The 17,723-nt window shown below is 49.4% G+C and overlaps 1 protein-coding gene across 1 annotated transcript in view; it reads left to right on the top strand.

Moving 5' to 3' along the window:
* DNAH11 (dynein axonemal heavy chain 11) overlaps positions 1-17,723 on the top strand; it is a 277,853-nt gene that overhangs the window by 212,136 nt on the left and 47,994 nt on the right. Inside the window, exons 58-63 of the mRNA XM_052001418.1 lie at positions 4,740-4,853; positions 5,603-5,746; positions 7,729-7,911; positions 9,171-9,272; positions 10,001-10,135; positions 14,933-15,106. Coding sequence (XP_051857378.1) covers positions 4,740-4,853; positions 5,603-5,746; positions 7,729-7,911; positions 9,171-9,272; positions 10,001-10,135; positions 14,933-15,106 — 852 coding nt within the window. The remainder of the gene's footprint in view (positions 1-4,739; positions 4,854-5,602; positions 5,747-7,728; positions 7,912-9,170; positions 9,273-10,000; positions 10,136-14,932; positions 15,107-17,723) is intronic.

The raw sequence follows: 17,723 nt of genomic DNA on the forward strand, positions 1-17,723 counted from the left end.
GCAAGTACCTAGGCCTCTGAACCTCACTCACCTCCATCTCTAAAATGGGTTTAACACCATTTGCTTCCAAAGCAAAAGCTGCTTGTTGTGGATGCTGTTTGATGAGAATCAGTCAGGATAATGTCTGTCAATCGGTTTGCAAATGACAATAGATATCATAGGGTCGCCTGTGGATATCCATCCATCCACATACAGATGTGTGTATGTGCATCTGGAGAAGTGCCCTGGTTTTTTAAACTTGAATAGATTTAATTTTCTATAATGAAGACACAGCGTGGCAGCACGGTGGCCAAGTGGGCTTTTGTAAGTGACTCTCAAGGCTGCTGAGGGGGGAAGGGGAAGAAGGGGAAGTGGGGGGGGGGACCTCCCAGCCACCCAGTTAACAATTGTGCTCGGAAAGTACACAGTGCATCGCAAAATAGCGGTTAATCAGAGGAAAGGCAATTAGTGCTAATAAAGATGTGGGAGACAACATAATTTGTTGTGAGCTGGGTCTAATTTTATGGTGGAGTTAAACCTGTTTCGTTGCAAATCCATAGAAAGTAATGTATGTTTAGTTGTGGTTCTGACCTCCCTCCCCAGGGCTTTCTGTGCTTCAGATGGAGGCTAAGGGGCAGCCGGACCGGAGAGCAAGAGGGATGCGGTCCCCAGAACTCCTCCCAGGGATCCCCTGTTTCTGGCAACAAAATGGCAGCCTCCATCCCCTTCCCAGTGGGGCCACTTGCCACTTTCCCTTCACGTGTCTTGCAGACTCAGTTGCTCGTTTGTTGCGACAAGGCTCGTGTTTTTGCCTTTCTTTGAATCTCCATCATGCTTAGCTTAGTGCCAGCTGTATACATGTAAATATGTAGTTTTAAATAAATAAATAAATAAAGTCAGGGTCCAGTTTCACCTTTGATGTGGTGCTGTGTGATTCAGGGAAAGTGACCTAGCCTCTCTGAGCTCCAGGCAGGTCTCTAGAATTTATGTTGTCTCTCTGCTGAACAAATAGTTGTTATTGAATCTTTTCAGTCGTGACCAATTCTCTGTGATCCCATTGGGGATGTGTGTGTGTGTATGTGTGTGTGTGTATGTGTGTGTGTGTTAGGGCTAAGTGACTTGCCCAGTGTCACACAGCTAGGAAGTGTTAAATGTCTGAGGTCAGATTTGAACTCAGGTCCTCCTGACTTCAGGGCTGCTGCTCTATCCACAATAGCGTCATCTAGCTACGTTTTAAAATATATATATATATTTTAAAAAAGAATAAGGAAAAAAACAGAAAAGGAATACAAAACAAAATAAAAGAGAACATTGTCATGTGCCCAGCAGAACATCAGGGAGGATTAGAAATATATAACAAGAAAATATATATTAGTAGAACTTGTATTCATAAGTGTCTATCTTTTCTTTACTTCCTTGTAATTTTTTTTTTTTTTTGTTCTCTGCTGCTCACCTTTTTAATTATATTCTTTCCCTCCCCTTTCCTCCCCCCACCCCAAGCAGGTCGTCGTTAAGAAGGAATAGATTTAGGTACTCATATGTAGATCTATACATACACAAGTACATTTGTAGACACATATCCCCCACACATACATGTCTTTCCTATCCCTGACTCTTTGCTTTAATTCTGCTCCTAACTTGCCTTACTAGTACTTAACTTCCTCCCATCCATGGGTCCCTCCCTTGTCTTCTTCCCCCACCCTTTGCTTCCCAGTCCACCCATTCCTCCTCCCTTGTTTCTTTATAGATTTTGGAGCCTTCATATTATATACGCAATGTTGCCCAATTAGCCTTTTTGGATGGTTTTCAGAACTCCCCACCTCATACCTTTGTGTCTATTCTTCCTCTGTACCTCATTTGTATGACATAATTGCTATTTTTACTTTCATTCTGCCTTAATCTTTCTTTTGAGCTGCCCTATTGTTGGTGTCAGTCTTAAACATATGCTAGATATTTCCCAAGTTAAAAAGAAACATAAACAGTTGTGTCCATGTGAAGTTTCTTGATATTGATCTTTGATATTGGCTCTTATATGTTACATTTTCTATTAAGTTTGGATTTGATTGATAGAAAGTCTTGAAAATCTGCAGGTTCGTTGAATGTGCATTTTTTCTTGTTCAATATTACAGATTCTTTTTCTGGATGTGATATTTTTGGTCACAGGCCTAGTTCTTCTGATTGACAGTAGATATGATTCTGGGCCCAGCACTCTTTTATTGTGACTGCTGATAAATCCCACACAATTCTAATAGCAGCTCCAGAATGTTTGAATTGGTTTTTTCTTATTTCTTACAAAATTTTGTCTGTGATCTAGGGGTTTTGAAACTTGGCAATAATGTTTCTCTGTGTTATCCACAAAGGACGCTATTGAGGTGGTGATCAGTGGATTTTTTTTTTTCTTTTCTATTTCTGCTTTCCTCTCATGTTCTATCACTCCGGGACAATTTTCTTAGATTATTTCTTACAGTGTTGTATCAAGATCCCTCTTTTTTGGACACAACTTTCAGGTAGTTCAATTATTCTTATATTTTCTCTTCTTGATCTGTTCTCCAGATCTGTTTTTCTTATAAGATGTTTCACATTCTGTTCTATTTTCTCATTCTTTACAATCTGTTTTATTGATTTCTTGGTCTCTCATAGTTTCCCTGGCTTCCTCTTATCCAGTTGTAATTTTCAAAGAGTTATTTTCATCTTTCAGACTCTGTATCTCCTTTTCTGGTTAACTTTTTTTTTTCACAATCTTGTTTTTCTTGGATGGCTTTATTAAAGTCTCAATGTCTCTCATTTGATTTTAAAATTCTTTTTTGAGTTCTATAAATTGTTCCAGGGCAGGAAGCTATTTCACTTTATTCTTTGGGGAAGCAACATTTTTTTCCCAATGTTCTCCTCCAAAGATGAATCCTGATCTTCCCTGTTCTCATCATATGTTTCTATGGTGGGATTTTTCTTCCTTGCTGGTTATTTTTTTTTTTTTTTTTTAGTAAGAGGTATTAGTGCAAGTACCTCTAATTGTGGGGCAGGGAGATGATGCCTCAAACTTCCCTTGAGCTCTCCCTATGACCTGGAACCCCAAACCAAGAGTTCCATTCTCCTCCAAGTGCCCACAGCCGGCAGCGTCTCTGCCCCATTGGCCCTGCTCTCCCAGTGTGCTGGCTCCCTCTCCCTTAGCGCCACATCTCAGCAGCACAGCTGGGTCTGTTCCCAATCAGCTGAAGTTCCCTCAATCTGCCTGGACTCAGACCCACAAAGAGTCCAGTTGGTGAAAGTCTCCGTGGCTCCTGCTGAAGCTGGACCACACTTAGTTAGCCCCAGGGGTCCCTACTGGATTTTCCTGTGGAGCTAACCCAAAAGTGTTTGTACTTCATTTGGGTTAATCACCAGCCCCCAGTCTTTCATATGATCTTTTTGGATTGCACCAAGAGGGCCCTCGTTCTGCTCCAAGTCTTCTTGGTTTTTCACCAATCTATATTCTCCTTGAGATACACATTTGTTCAGTTTGTGGGGGAAATTGGGAGACTTTGAAGTTTACCAACCTATTTCACCATCTTCCAAGAATTCAACCCCCTCCCTCATTTGGGATTTTCTTCGCAAAGAGACATTTCCTTCTCCAGCTCATTTTACAGATGAGGAAACTGAGGCAAACAGGGTGAAGTGACTTGTCCAGGATCACTCAGCAAGTGAGCATCTGAGGGTCAGATTTGAAACTCACGTCCTAAATTATAGCAAATAAGTTAGTTACAAAATAAAGTGAAAGGTTGGGACGGGGAAGATGACCAGCCTCACTGCTTTCAAAATGAGCGTTAACAGACAGAATTCAGTAGCCTCCAAATACAGGGACCTTTACCGTCCAAAGAGGCAGGAAAGGAGGCAGATTATAAAGAACCTAGAATGCTGGGCAAGGAGTGGGCTCTAAGCTCTTGATAGGGCTTTGGGGGCTTGTTAATTCAGGATCTGGTGAGAGCCCAGGTTGGTTAAGGATTCAAAGCTTTGCAAATCGGTGTGCCTTATGAGAAGGTGAATAGGTTTTTTGGTCATTCTCAGTAGACGTTGATGCTCTAAAGAGGCAGCAAAGTGTCTGACTAAAAAGGGAATCAGGGAGAGCTGAGCTCAGATCCTGTCTGAGACACACTGTCTGTATAATCTTGGACGAGTTACTTTATCTGCCTCAGTTTCCTCATCTGAAAAAATAGGGAGCACCTAGGGTACATGGTTATTATGAGGATCAAATAATATGTGTAAAGTTCTTAAAATACCACATAAGCATTAGTTATTGTTATTGATGGAACTGGGATCGCACCTTGGATGTGAATGTTCCATTCAGTAATACTAATTATGGCCCCTCCCCGTCTGCCTGATCAGTACAAACTGCATTTAGGGGCTCCTATCACTCAGGGCATGCTTGGGAGCCTCCCTCTCGTTCCCAGGACAGCGTGGGGATGCTGGTGGACCAAGTGGGACACACTCACTTGAGCTGCTCCTAACATCTTTCTGCACTTTTTTCCCAGTCATATGATTTCTCAGATGACATCCGTGGCTTACCTTGGCGTGATTCCTTATAAGACTCAAGTTCCCCAAGCCCTTTGTGATCGTTATCTTGTTGAAAGTCATGATCATATACTGCAACAAATCCAACATATATAGGACTGCTTTATAGGAGAAGGTGTTTTCTCGGCTGCCTTCAGAACGGCGCCTTTTCTGAGAAGAAGCTAACGCGAGTGCGACCTGTGTCTGTGTGTTCCCGTCTCTGTGTCTGCGATTAGGTGGCCGCCATCCAGACGGAAGTGTTCCAGAGACAGAGGGAGTGTGAGGCGGACCTGGCCAAAGCAGAGCCCGCCCTCGTCGCCGCCACGGAAGCCCTGGTCACACTCAACAGGGTAAATGTCAGCCGGCTTCCCAGCTGGGCAAATTGCCTCCACAGTCACTTTGAAAGGAAGCGGGAGTTTGGATTATTGAGGGTGGGACCGAGAGCCGAGGAAGGCCCTGGAGGTCGTCGGATTCAGCCCCGTCATCTTTACCAAAGGCAGTTGCCTGTCCAAGGCAATCTGTGGCACAGCAGTAATTTGAAACTGGGTTGTAGGCTGTCAGTACTGGGTCACGATGGCTCTGAATTGTTCTTACCAGGAGCAGCAATTGGGGTGATGGCACAGTGGTGGTGGTGATGGTGCGGCGGTGGTGATGATGGCACAGCGGTGGTGGTGATGGTGCGGCAGTGATAGTGATGGCAACAGTAGTAGTGCTACTGATCTGCCACTGGCACTACTGCCGCCACTCCTACAATTGTGCTGGCTGCGGGAGGAATAGCGGGAAAAGGAAGAGGAGAGAGAAGGAAGAAGAAGAGAAGAGAGGAGGAAGAGTGGGGTTTTAGAGTAGTTAGCTGGATAGAGTGCCGGTCTTGGGCTGGAGAAGAACAGAGTTCAAATCCAGCTTCAGACACTTATTGGCTGGGTGACTTCAGGCAAATTACTTAACCTCCATCTGCCTCAGTTCCCTCTTCTGTAAAATGGGGATAATAATGACATCTTCTTTCAAGGATTGTTGTGAGAGCCAAAGGAGATATTCATAAAGCACGTAGCATAGTGCCCGGCATACAGCAGGCACTTAATAAATGTCTGCTGGCTCCTAGGTGAACCTCAGCGAGCTGAAAGCCTTTCCCAACCCGCCCATCGCAGTCACCAATGTCACCGCAGCCGTGATGGTCCTGCTGGCTCCGCGGGGCCGGGTGCCCAAAGACCGCAGCTGGAAAGCCGCCAAAATCTTTATGGGAAAGGTAATGGTCCCTCACCAGGCGCCAGAGTTTCTTCAGGGATTTTTAGCATGGCAGGAAGCAAGTCAAGGGGCCTTCTGCCAAACAGAGGAGATCCTTCTCCTCTTTGTTCAGGGGCCCTCGGGACATGCTCCTGTCACAGCAGATGTCTGAAAAAGACCTGGAACCATTAGGGAATTTGCAGAGAGATGTGGTGGGCAAGAGCATCGTGGTATGGGCTGCTCCTTAACGAAGGGGGGAGCAGTCTAGGAAGAGATGGGGGTCTCTGCTTCTGCCCTGCTCAGGCCACTTAGGGTTCTGCATTCAGTTTGGGGGATTGCAGCTAAGAGTGGACACCAATGAGCTGGAGAGTATCTGGGAAAGGGCAGCCAGGCTGCTCAAGGACCTGGGGCTGCCATATACAGATCTTGGGAAGGAACTGGGCTGGTTTAATGGAAAAGCAGAGAGAGGGCAGATGAGCTGGGTGGGAGAGACTGATTAGCCTGGGTCTGCTTGCCCCCAAGGGCAAAACCAGACCCCGGGGGGGGGGTATTAGGGTCAGGAAGAGCTTCCTCCCAGGAGAATGACTCCAACCTAGAAGAAGGATGGTTCCCCTTCAGAGGAAGCTTCCTGTCCTAGCCCAGCTAAGGCCATGTGGACCAGGGCATCCTTCTGACACAGCTTGCCCTAAGTGGCCTCTGACAGCTTTCCCAACCCCACTCTGCCGTAGTGCATGGTGGACAATGAGTTGCCCAAAAAACCTCATAATTTTTTTTAAATATCTAGTAGTCAAACTATTGATGTCAATCCCCCTGCTTCTCTCCAGCCAAATGTGACAGTCAACAGAGCACAACAGAGGGATTGGAGTCTCTGAGTTCAAATCCAGCCTCAGACACTTGGCAGTCTCAGTTTACTCATCTGGGAAATGGAGATAACCAGTACCCACTTCCCCAAATTGTTGTAAAGACCAAAGAGAACCTACAGAAAGCATTTGGGACACGGCAAGTGTTGCCTGAAGAAATGCCAACCCTGAATTCTGCTGGGGCTCGGGCTCCTGGCTGGGCAGGAAGGGCCGAGAGGGTCCCAGGCTCATTGGCTGGGCAGGAAGGGCCGAGAGGGTCCCAGGCTCATTGGCTGGGCAGGAAGGGCCGAGAGGGTCCCAGGCTCCTCGGCTGGGCAGGAAGGCCCGAGAGGGCCCCAGGCTCCTCGGCTGGGCAGGAAGGGCCAAGAGGGTCCCAGGCTCCTAGACTGGGCAGGAAGGCCCGAGAGGGTCCCAGGCTCCTCGGCTGGGCAGGAAGGCCCGAGAGGGTCCCAGGCTCCTCGGCTGGGCAGGAAGGGCCGAGAGGGTCCCAGGCTCCTCGGCTGGGCAGGAAGGCCCAAGAGGGTCCTAGGCCCCTGGCTGGGCAGGAAGGCCCGAGAGGGCCCCAGGCTCCTGGCGGGGCAGGAAGGCCCGAGAGGGTCCCAGGCTCCTGGTGGGCAGGAAGGCCTGAGAGGGTCCCAGGCTCCTCGGCTGGGCAGGAAGGCCCGAGAGGGCTGAGGTCCCCATGACTCCAAGGCGTTTCTTTGCAGAGTTTGGGTGACATATTCAAGTGACCGTGAGTGTCAGCTGGAAAGTTACTAATTGTTTGCAGAATTGTGAGGGCTGCCAAGTGTAGGCAGGAGAAAATTACATGGATTTCTTGTTCCAGGGAAATTGTGCAAGTGCAGGTGAAGCGATGGGCTTTTCTTTTTTCTGATTATTATTATTTTTCTTTTCATCTCTTCCAAATGGGAATGCCTCCTGTGTCGGGACTGAATGTTCGACCCTGGGGTGGGAGAGATTTTCAAAGTGTCCATTGCTAATGCTCCCGCCACACGGGAAAGCCTGAAAAAGCCGAACAGTGGGAGGAAGGCCGCTTGCCAATTCCGCTTTTGTGACTGGGGCCTAAAAGCCGATTTTCCCTTCCGATCGTGGCATTTTCTCGGCAGTGGCGGCGGCTCACGGCAACGCGCCTTTTCCTTTGCAGGTCGATGACTTTTTGCAGGCACTAATTAACTACGACAAAGAGCACATTCCGGAGAACTGTCTGAGAGTGGTTCACGAGCAGTACCTGAGGGACCCCGAGTTCAACCCCAACCTGATCCGGACCAAGTCCTTTGCCGCCGCCGGGCTCTGCGCCTGGGTCATCAACATTGTCAGGTTCTACGAGGTAGCCGGGCCGGGCCGGGTCGGCGTCCTGGGTGGGAGGAGAGGCGGGGGCAGGAAGATCGGGGCCATTCTCCAAGCCAGGGGCCGTTTCTCAGTCTCCTGAATACAGCAGGTACTTAATAAATGCTGGTTGCATTGAGTGGGTTGGTTTAGACATTCAAATGGTAGGCGGAAAGAGTATTTTTTAATATTCTAATATTAATAGAAAGGTATGAAACACCTTGAAGCCTCCATAGCAAAGGTTTCCACTAAAGCTGTGTGTTGTACTGGACAGTTGTCTGCACATACATGAAAACCCTTCCTGTGCTCTTGAGCCAGACTGGACAGTTACCTCCTTTATGTGCACTGCGGTGAGCTTGAGCTGTCCAAGGCCCTGGCCAGGGGAGAAACCCGATGGCCGGCCCTCCTCATCTGGGGAGTAGGCTATGGAGCCGGGAGCCGGGCTGCAATCCCAGCCTGCGCCTAATTTCCGGGTGACCTCGGGCAGGTTTGTGGCTCGCTTGGCCCCTCTGGGTCTCGTGAGTACGTCGGGCCCCCAGCACCCACTCGGTGAACTCCAGTGGCTCCTCCAGGAGCAAGTCACGATGGCTCTTTGCCACTTGGAGGCCTCTGAAAGCCTGCTTCCTTCCCTCCCTTCCAGTTCTCTTACGCAGTGTTCCCCTGGGGCTCTGGCGTCCCACTTCCCAGGCCTCCCTCCGAGTCCCTGACTTCCTCCCAGAAGTGGCTCAGAGGCCCCCTCCCCAAAGCGCCCCCGGCCCCGGCCAGCTGCTGGTCCCCGCCCTCCCTCTGCTCTGCTGCCACTTCTGTCTTCCGAATGTTCGGATCCTCGGGGACGGGCCCGTTGCTGCCTTTTCCTGGCACTTAATAAGTGGGTGCTGATTAAAGTGCTCTGTGCTCTTACTGTCGGAAATAGCCACATCGTAGTCATTCTGCCCACGTTAGTGTCTCATCTGAAAACCGAGGCCGAGGACTTAGTGGGTCCTGAAATCTATTCTTGCCCCACACCTACAACCTTAGCTTAGCACGTTAGCAGTTCATCGCAGCCATTCCCCTGCCTTTGGGCAGCACGTCCCCTTGCACAAAGCATCCCAGACAGCCCGGAGTGCCCTGGAGGCTCCCTGAGCGAGGCAGCCCATAACCCTCGGTTACATCTGTGGGGGCCGTGGGGACCAACTCCCGAGCTGGCCGGAGCCGGGAGCCTGAGGAACGCCGAGGCCCCGGGCCCGGCCCGAGCAGTTCTCCAGCTCTGCTTTCTCTCAGGTCTACTGTGACGTGGAGCCCAAGCGCCAGGCCCTGGCCGAAGCCAACGCGGAGCTGGAGGCAGCTACGGAGAAGCTGGGGGCCATCCGGAGGAAGCTGGCGGTGAGTGGGGCCGCCCCCACCTGCAGACAGGGCTGCCAGAGCAAGACCCGAGAGATCTTGGCTGCCTGTCGTCCTGGAGAGGGACCTTGGGGCCTTTGAACCTCCACGCCTAAAGGCAGGCCGGCCCGGGGAGGCTCGGGGGAGTGGGCGGATAGAGGCCGGCCCGGGGAGGCTCGGGGGAGCGGGCAGAGAGAGGCCGGCCGGCCCAGGGAGGCTCGGGGGAGCGGGCAGAGAGAGGCCGGCCGGCCCGGGGAGGCTCGGGGGAGCGGGCGGAGAGAGGCGGCCCGGGGAGGCTCGGGGGAGCGGGCGGATAGAGGCCGGCCCGGGGAGGCTCGGGGGAGCGGGCAGAGAGAGGCCGGCCGGCCCAGGGAGGCTCGGGGGAGCGGGCAGAGAGAGGCGGCCCGGGGAGGCTCGGGGGAGCGGGCGGAGAGAGGCCGGCCCAGGGAGGCTCTGGGGAGCGGGCGGATAGAGGCCGGCCCGGGGAGGCTCGGGGGAGCGGGCAGAGCTTCCTGGGTGTCCCAGGGAGGGGAGCACCAGGCAGCGAGGGCAAGCCCAGGATGAGACAGCTTCGGGAGGTGCTGCAGAAACAGTTGGGTGGGAACACAAAAGGGGAAGGCCATGTTAGGGAGAAGAGGGGGATGTGCGTCCCACAAGCCTCCAAGAGGCTGGGATGTTGCTAAGGCACAGCAGGTCCCGTGACCAAAGTCGGTTTGGATTCTGTCCCTCAGGATCTGGGTGACAATCTCAACCAACTCACGGCATCCTTCGAAAAGGCGATCGCCGAGAAGGTCCGGTGCCAGGAGCAGGTGAACCAGACCAGCAGGACCATCGGGCTGGCCAACAGGCTCGTCGGGGAGCTCGAGGCAAGTGACGTTTCCCTCCGGGACGGGGCCCAAAGCACCAGGGTTCTTTCTTCTCCCACAGTCCCACCCTTCTTCCAAAGCCCGGGTAAATCACAAAGCGTGCCGCCCTCAGCCCTCCCTTGGATCACAAACCACGTCCTGTTTGTGTTTCTTTGTTCCCCAGAGGGGAACGTTACCCACGAGGTGATGGAGCACATTAGGGCCCAGCCACGGACGTGCTCTGGCCACCGAGGCAATCTCCCGCTAAGGAGCCCAGGGACCGAATGTTTCCCGGGGTCAGGGGAGAATCACGGCTTATCCGCCTCCATTATCCATGGCCCAGAAACAGCGGAAGTCTGCCCCATTATCGGGAGTGGGCTTTCCAGTTTGCAAAATTAGGATTAGGAACAAATAAAAGGAAAGTATGTTTTCCCTAAAATGGGAGTGAAGCGGAGGACGCTGTAGTGCAGCTCTTACCTTTCTCTAAAAGTAACTGTTCTGTCAGGAGGCTGAGCATCTCTTTGGCCGGGCAGTTACTGCGGGAGCCCAGCAAAGGCGCCCACACGAGGCGGATCTCTGGGGCGGGCGGGTATGATTCCTCCCCGATGGAAACTGCCTCCTTCCCATTAGCATTAGGCCATATTTACCGGGAGGGTGCTACATTTGTTCGATGTATTTCCCCCGTTCCTCTCAAAGAATTGGGTTTCACGGCTATTTACGTTAACTTGCCGGCTGTGTTCTTGGAAGACTTGGGACGACTCGGGATTAGCTGGGCGGCCGAGGCGGGATCTTCCGGTCCCCAGAGACGGGCCGGGAAGGGCGGGGCCGAGGGAGAGGCCCCTGCCCAGGCCTGTGGCCGGGTCTGTTTGCCACCCTGACCCAGGAGCTGATGCTACAGTACGAGGACTAGTTAAGACAATGGGGGATACTTAGATTTGATAAGGGAATTCAGGAGAGAGAAAATGGATCTCCTGGTGGAGAGCAACAAGCTTTTTCTGCTCGACGCCGAGGGGCAGAACTGCCCTTTAGATCGGGCCTGAGGGAAATGACAACCTTTCCAGCGGTGTGGTGCAGTGGGCAGAGCCCCGGCTTCTGGGGCAGAGGCTCTGGCCCATCTGGAATGCCAGAAACGCCACGACCTCTCACAGGGAAGTATTGATTTTGTGATAAATTCAGCTCCTTCCTGGGATCAGCAGCTCCCCCCGTTCCTCCCACCATCACCACCCGTGGCCCTTTGCATCCTGTCATCAGGCTGTTAGGAAAACTCTCCCGCTTGTTCAGGGTCTTCCCTGATGTCCCTGCTTTGTCCCAGGAAGGTTTGGCGCCTTCCCAGCCTGGGCGGGAGCCCCCCGAAATCTCATTTCACTTAGATTTCTCAGGGTGAGTCAATTATAAAGTCACCAGGGCCACTTCCTCAAAGGTGGATCCCTGAGCAGATAGACCCCTGTGGACTCGAAGCACCAAGCAAGGGGCCCTTCTAGGTCTGCCTTCCTGGGTCCCCGGGGAGGGAAAAAGCCACATTTCCCTCACCCGTGTAGCATCGGTGCCAGAGGGGATCCCACGGGGCCTGGGGTCCGTCGCCATTTCCAGAGCTCTCTCGAGGGCTCTCTTCCGAGGTTCTCGGTGGGATGGAAAGGGCGAGGTGGCGCGTGGGCTGAGGTGGGGGAAGATTTAAAAGGATTGATTGAGAACGCCAAAGCTTTTCCTTTGAGGATAAATTCTTTCTGACTAGAGCAGGAGACAGTTAACTTCTGAAAAGCATCAAGACTGATGATTTTGTCTATATAGCATTGACCTGGAAGCTCAACCATTCAGACTAATAAATCAGGCAATTTATATTTAATCATTAACTAACTCCCGAGCTGAACAGCTGTTCAAAATTAGAAATGGGTCACCCCGGCCAGGATGACATTACAGGCAATCTATAATGCATTAGAATAAAATTATAGTGATTTTTAACTGTCTGGAAATTTATCGCACTTCATGTTGCAACTCCTAAACCCTTGTTAGCCGGAGTCACTGGTGATTTATGTGGCTCGGGTGGGATTGCAGAATTATCGGAGATGGAAATGGACCGTCGTTCCACGTTGAGTAAATCTTCAGAGTTAAAGCTGTTTTGGAGAATGAGGTGGGTGCCCTTTATTATTTGCCATTCACCAAGCAAAGACAACAGAGATGGAGAACGGACTAATGGGAGGCCGTGCTTGCAAATTAATGGGCTCGCCGTCTGCCGAGCGCCGGGCAGTGACTTAAGAGAGAAACGTGCAACGTCTGAAACTCCCCCGTGGAAAATTGGGTGCGAATCTGGTCCCAGAAAGGAAGGGCCTCTCTTGAGAAAGGTTCCCCCGGCCCCCTGACTCCAATTTGTCCCTGCAGGTGGTCTGTGGAATTGGGCACTTCTGCAAGGCCAGCGGGGGGTTAGATAGCTTCAGGGGGTTCGTTGGCTTTGAGAACATGGGGCCAGAAGTGGACTAGAAACCTCCCATTTTATGTATAGGTAAAGTAAGGCCCCCAAGTGACTGGCAGAGCATTGTCCAGCAGCCTCTGGTCAAAAGACTGCCATGGAGGACAACTCTCTCTTTGGGACATGTCTCGTCCTGGTAAAGTGAGGCCCACGGAGATGCTAATTGACTTGATGAAGGTCACAGAGCTAATAATTCTGCCAGTAATTCTCACTAGAGAAACTGATGCTCCTTAAGCTTTGGTGGATGCAAGTTCCATGAGGAAGGGGGCTTTGGTGGACCCAAGTTCCATGAGGAAGGGGGCTTTGGTGGATGCAGGTTCCATGAGGAAGGGGGCTTTGGTGGACCCAAGTTCCATGAGTAAGGGGGCTCTGGTGGATGCAGGTTCCATGAGGATGGGGGCTTTAGTGGATGCAAGTTCCATAAGGAAGGGGGCTTTGGTGGACGCAAGTTCCCTGATGATGGGGGCTTTGGTGGATGCAAGTTCCCTGACGATGGGGGCTTTGGTGGATGCAAGTTCCATGAGGAAGGGGGCTTTGGTGGACGCAGGTTCCATGAGGAAGGGGGCTTTGGTGGTTGCAAGTTCTATGAGGATGGGGGCTATTTCACTTCTGGGTGTGTGTCTGGTGCATAATTACTTAGTGAATGACTGAGCGGGTCCAAGTTCAGCAAGTAGATTACCACAGCCCAACCTCCATCAAGGTATCACTGGAGAACGTTGGGGTCTGGGCTAATTAGATATTTCCAGATCGCAAAGCTATAAGTTTTCAAGGTGAGATCCAAACCCAGTGGTCAACTGCTGTCTGAACCACCCGCGGAGCACAAAAGTGAAAGAAATCACTAAGAAGGAAAGAAAAAAAAGAAAAAACAAAAACAAAGAAAGAAAAGATAGGCGGTTCAGTGGTGTTACATGTTGTACTAGTTTTCAGACTTTTTTAATGTATTGATCAGTTTGCTTTTTCTTTCTAAAAATATTTGTCATGTTAAGAAAGAAAACATAGATCTTACCACCCTCCCCCCCAAAAAAAAAAAAAAAACTGTCAAGAAAAATAGTTGTTGTTTTTTTATTTAAAGTATGCTTCAATCTGTATTCAGAGATAGTCAGTTTTTTCCTCTGGGTATGAAAAGCATTTTTCATCATAAGTCCTTCAGAGTAGTCCTGGACCATTATATTGCTGAGAATAGCAAAGTCATTTACAGCTGATCATCCTACAACATTGCTATTGCTTGTACACCCGATCTCATGGAGGACTTGCCAAATTTCCCATAACTTTTTCAGAAGAAAAATTCCCTCTGGCCATGTCTCTCCTACTTTACACCTCAAAGTTGATTTTTTGTATTCAAATCTAAGACTTTAGATCGATCCCTGTTAAATTTCATTTTATTAATTTATCCCAATATTCTTGTATGGCAAGATCCTTTGGGATCCTGCTTCTGTCATCCGCAAGGTTCTCTCTTCCTCCCAGCTTTTTGCTCCTCTGTGGATTTGATCATTAGAGTATCATTTTATCCAAGTCATTGATAAAATTACTAAACAGCAAAGGGCCCACTACAGACCCCTGGGGCGCTCTAATGTCCATGTGATATTGCAACAACTCCTTTGACCTTTACCCAGATACTCTCTGCTCTCCTTCCTAGACTTTCACACATTAATATACCTTCTTAATATACAAATTTATCCCCCAACTCTCTCACTTTTGCATCTATACTTTTTTCTTTTGAATAAGTTATGCCCATCTAGAGAAATATTTTAGTTTTAAATTTCATCTCGTCAGCTCTCGGTGATTCCTCAAAGATCAAATTTGTGCCCTTGAATTCAGACTTTGTGTTCCTCTTGCTTGTTGCCTAAAGAAATCCTTAAATCTAGAAAGGGCCCTCCGAGGTCATGTCTGACTTCATTCAGATGACAAAATGGAACCTTAGAAAAAAGAAGGGATTGCTCATAAACGTGACTAAGCTTGCCACTGTATTTCACATTTCCTCATTTTCCTTCTCAAGAATTCAATCCTGGTGAACATCTTGTACTGGGGCCAAACAGAACCTGAAGGAGAGTCTAGGGGGGTCTTGCCTGCAGCCTCGGCCAGAGCCCTGGGTCCCCTTGTGAATGAGAAAGTGGATGAGAAGGAAATGGTGGAAAATGAAAGGAAATGGGAATTTGGGTCTTGGAAAGCTCAGTGGAGGAGAGGGGGTGATGAGATGACTCTTCAGAGAGAAAAAAGGGCTGACGTACCGCAAAAGTCTGGCCCTCTCTCTAAAGGGAGCAGCCAAAGTGGGAGTGGGGAAGGGGGGGATTCAGGGTCCAAATCTGACCTGCCTCCATCCCATCTCTCCCCTAAACCTCTGATCTTTCTTTCAGTCTGAGAAAATCCGCTGGGCTCAGTCCATCACCTCCTTTGAGACCCAAGAAACAACGCTCTGTGGAGACGTCCTCCTGACGGCCGCCTTCGTGTCCTACGCCGGGTATTTTACGAAGCGTTACCGCCAGGAGCTGGTGGAGTGCAAGTGGATTCCCTTCCTGAAGTCCCAAAAGGTACTTGTAGCATCTTCCTTATGGTGTCAAAGCAGACACAGGAAGGAGAAGCTCCAGCTTCTACCAAGGCTCCACTATCTAAACTGGGCAGAGAATTTCTTTTTTGATTTAATTTTATAATGATAGCTTTTTATTTTCAAAATACATGCAATTATAGTTTTCAACATTCACCCTTGCCAAACATTGTGTTTTCAGAATTTATTCCCTCCCTTCCTCTCACCTCCTCCCCTAGACGGCAAGCAATCCAACATAGGTTAAAGCAATTCTTCTAAGCGTATTTCCACAATTATCATACTGCACAAGAAAAAAAGAGATCAAAAAGAAAAAAAAATGAGAAAGAAAACAAAATGCAAGCAAACAACAACAAAAAGGTGAAAACACTGTCCACATTCAGTCCCCATAGTCCTTTCTCTGGAGGCAGATGGCTCTTTCCATCCCAAATCTATTGGAATTGAATTTCTTTCTGAAATCACCCTGCTGGTCGTTTCTTACAGAACAATAATATTCTATAACATCCATAACGAACATAGTTTATTCAGCTATTCTCCACCTGGTGGAGAATTTTAAATTCTCTGGTGGAGAAATTAAATATTTACTATTAGTAGTATTATTTATTATTATTGTTCATATCCCTTGAATTTTCTGCTTCCCTATTCTAATCTTGGCTGCATTGGTTTTGTTTGTATCAAACCTTTTTTAATTTGTAGGTGGCTCAGATCGTTATAGGTCTAAGGGCAGGAAATGAACATGCTTTGCCATATACTAAGAGACTGGGTATGTGGCATTTGGAACTGAAAGGGACCTTAGAGATAATGAATCTATTTTACAGATGAGGAAACAGAGGCAAACAGAGATAAGTGACTTGCCTGGGATCACACAGCCATGACGGCTTCCTGACTCCGGGCCTGGCGCTCTGTGCACTGGGGCACCCCCTAGCTGCCCCTTCAGGCCCCGCCTTCTGTCACCAAGGCACCCCTAGCTAAGGAATCAGAGATCATGAAACCCAGTTTCTAGTGACCGTCCTGCCCCAAGTCCTGAGTGGCAGAGGGGGAATCGAACACGGGCCCTTTGCTCTTTCTGCTCGACAAGGTCCAGAATGTTTTTCTACTAGAGATGCAGATGTTGCTGACTCTGGGAACTCTTTCAAAAAGAAGATAGCACAAATAGTGACGGGAGATGAGCTTTCCTCCACAACGGACCATGTCTTGGGCACTTTTCTTGTTGTCCCTTCATGAATCTCTGAATTGACTCGGCACATTTGGGCTGGGTTTTTTTTTGTTTTGTTTTTTTGAGTACCAATAGTGCAAGTTACGGCTGTAGAACCATAAATGTAAATGGAATGTTTTACAAAAACATAAAAGGAAAAGCCAGAAATGATCAGTCTTCTCTTTGATTTAATTTTTTTCACACCCGGTTCCCCGGCCCCCGTATCTCTTGTAGCCGCTTCCGCTGCCCTCTCCATTTGGCACACGGGCTTCCTGTGGGATTCGCCTTCTAAGTGGCCTCAGTCCTTACCTGGACTTGGATCTTTTCTGCGTTTTAGAAATGACTGGGCGGCTTCTTCCCCAAGTCTGCCCCGCATGAGGCTGTCTCTGTCCCACCTTGAAGCCTCTTGCCCTCCCTTCCCTTGGAGGCGTCCCCCTTTTAAAGCAAGAAGGGCGGAACGATGAGCAGATTTGTGGGTTAATAAAAGGGAGGCTGAGTCCGATGGAGGATCTTGTCGGGATCCAGATGTTCTGGAGGCTGGAACCTTGGGGTGAAGTGCAGTGAAGATGAATGAGAATCGGGAAAATGAATAAATGGGAAAAGTAAGTTCTTCCCCTTGGGGTCCGGATGATGTCTGTTGAATGAAATCTGGAACAAACTTGACATGAGGGTATTCTGTGTATGGGGAATCTCACCACGCAGCTGAACACTTGAACATGGACCTGCCTGCATGTAATCTGCATGTAACTTCCTTAGTTGCATCACGGCAATATTCGGTTTCATCCCTACACCATCGTCCACTTCCCTTTGGATGGTCGTCTACTTTCTTAGGCTCGTTTTGGAACAAACGTGGAGATTCAACACTGAGTTCATGAAACATCGCAGCCTTGAAGGGGGTTGAAACGTTAAAGATGATGATTTGGCTGGAGAGGGGATGGAGGGAAATGCAGGTGGCAAAAATGGTTTTAAAAAACATGATGACTTAGGTCAGGGTTATCAAAATCAAATAGAAATGGGGGTCACTAAGTGTGCATGGGAATCCCTGCAGGCTACGTATAACTTGGAGAGCCATCTGGTAACATTATCTATGTTCTATTATATTTTTACTTATTTTGCCACACATTTCCCAGTTCTCTTGTCATCTTGCTTGGGACTGGGCTGCCTCAGTGGGCCGTGTGTTTGGCACTCTGACTCGGGGTGTTTGAGCTTTGTCCTGAAATAGAGGAAATCTGTAATGGGCTGGTTGGTTTTCCGGAGGTCTCTGGACCAGCCTTCTTTTCAGCAGAGTAATCACCACGGGAACAGCCAGGGGTTAAAGTCCAAATTCTTTATCATTCCTTCAAATGGGGTCGGGCAAAGCCCTGGCTGCCTTTTCCCGGTTGGCTCCACCGTGTGCCCGGGCACACAGGAT

The sequence above is a fragment of the Antechinus flavipes genome, chromosome 5 (genome assembly GCF_016432865.1).
Source record: "Antechinus flavipes isolate AdamAnt ecotype Samford, QLD, Australia chromosome 5, AdamAnt_v2, whole genome shotgun sequence".
Lineage (NCBI taxonomy): Eukaryota > Metazoa > Chordata > Mammalia > Dasyuromorphia > Dasyuridae > Antechinus > Antechinus flavipes.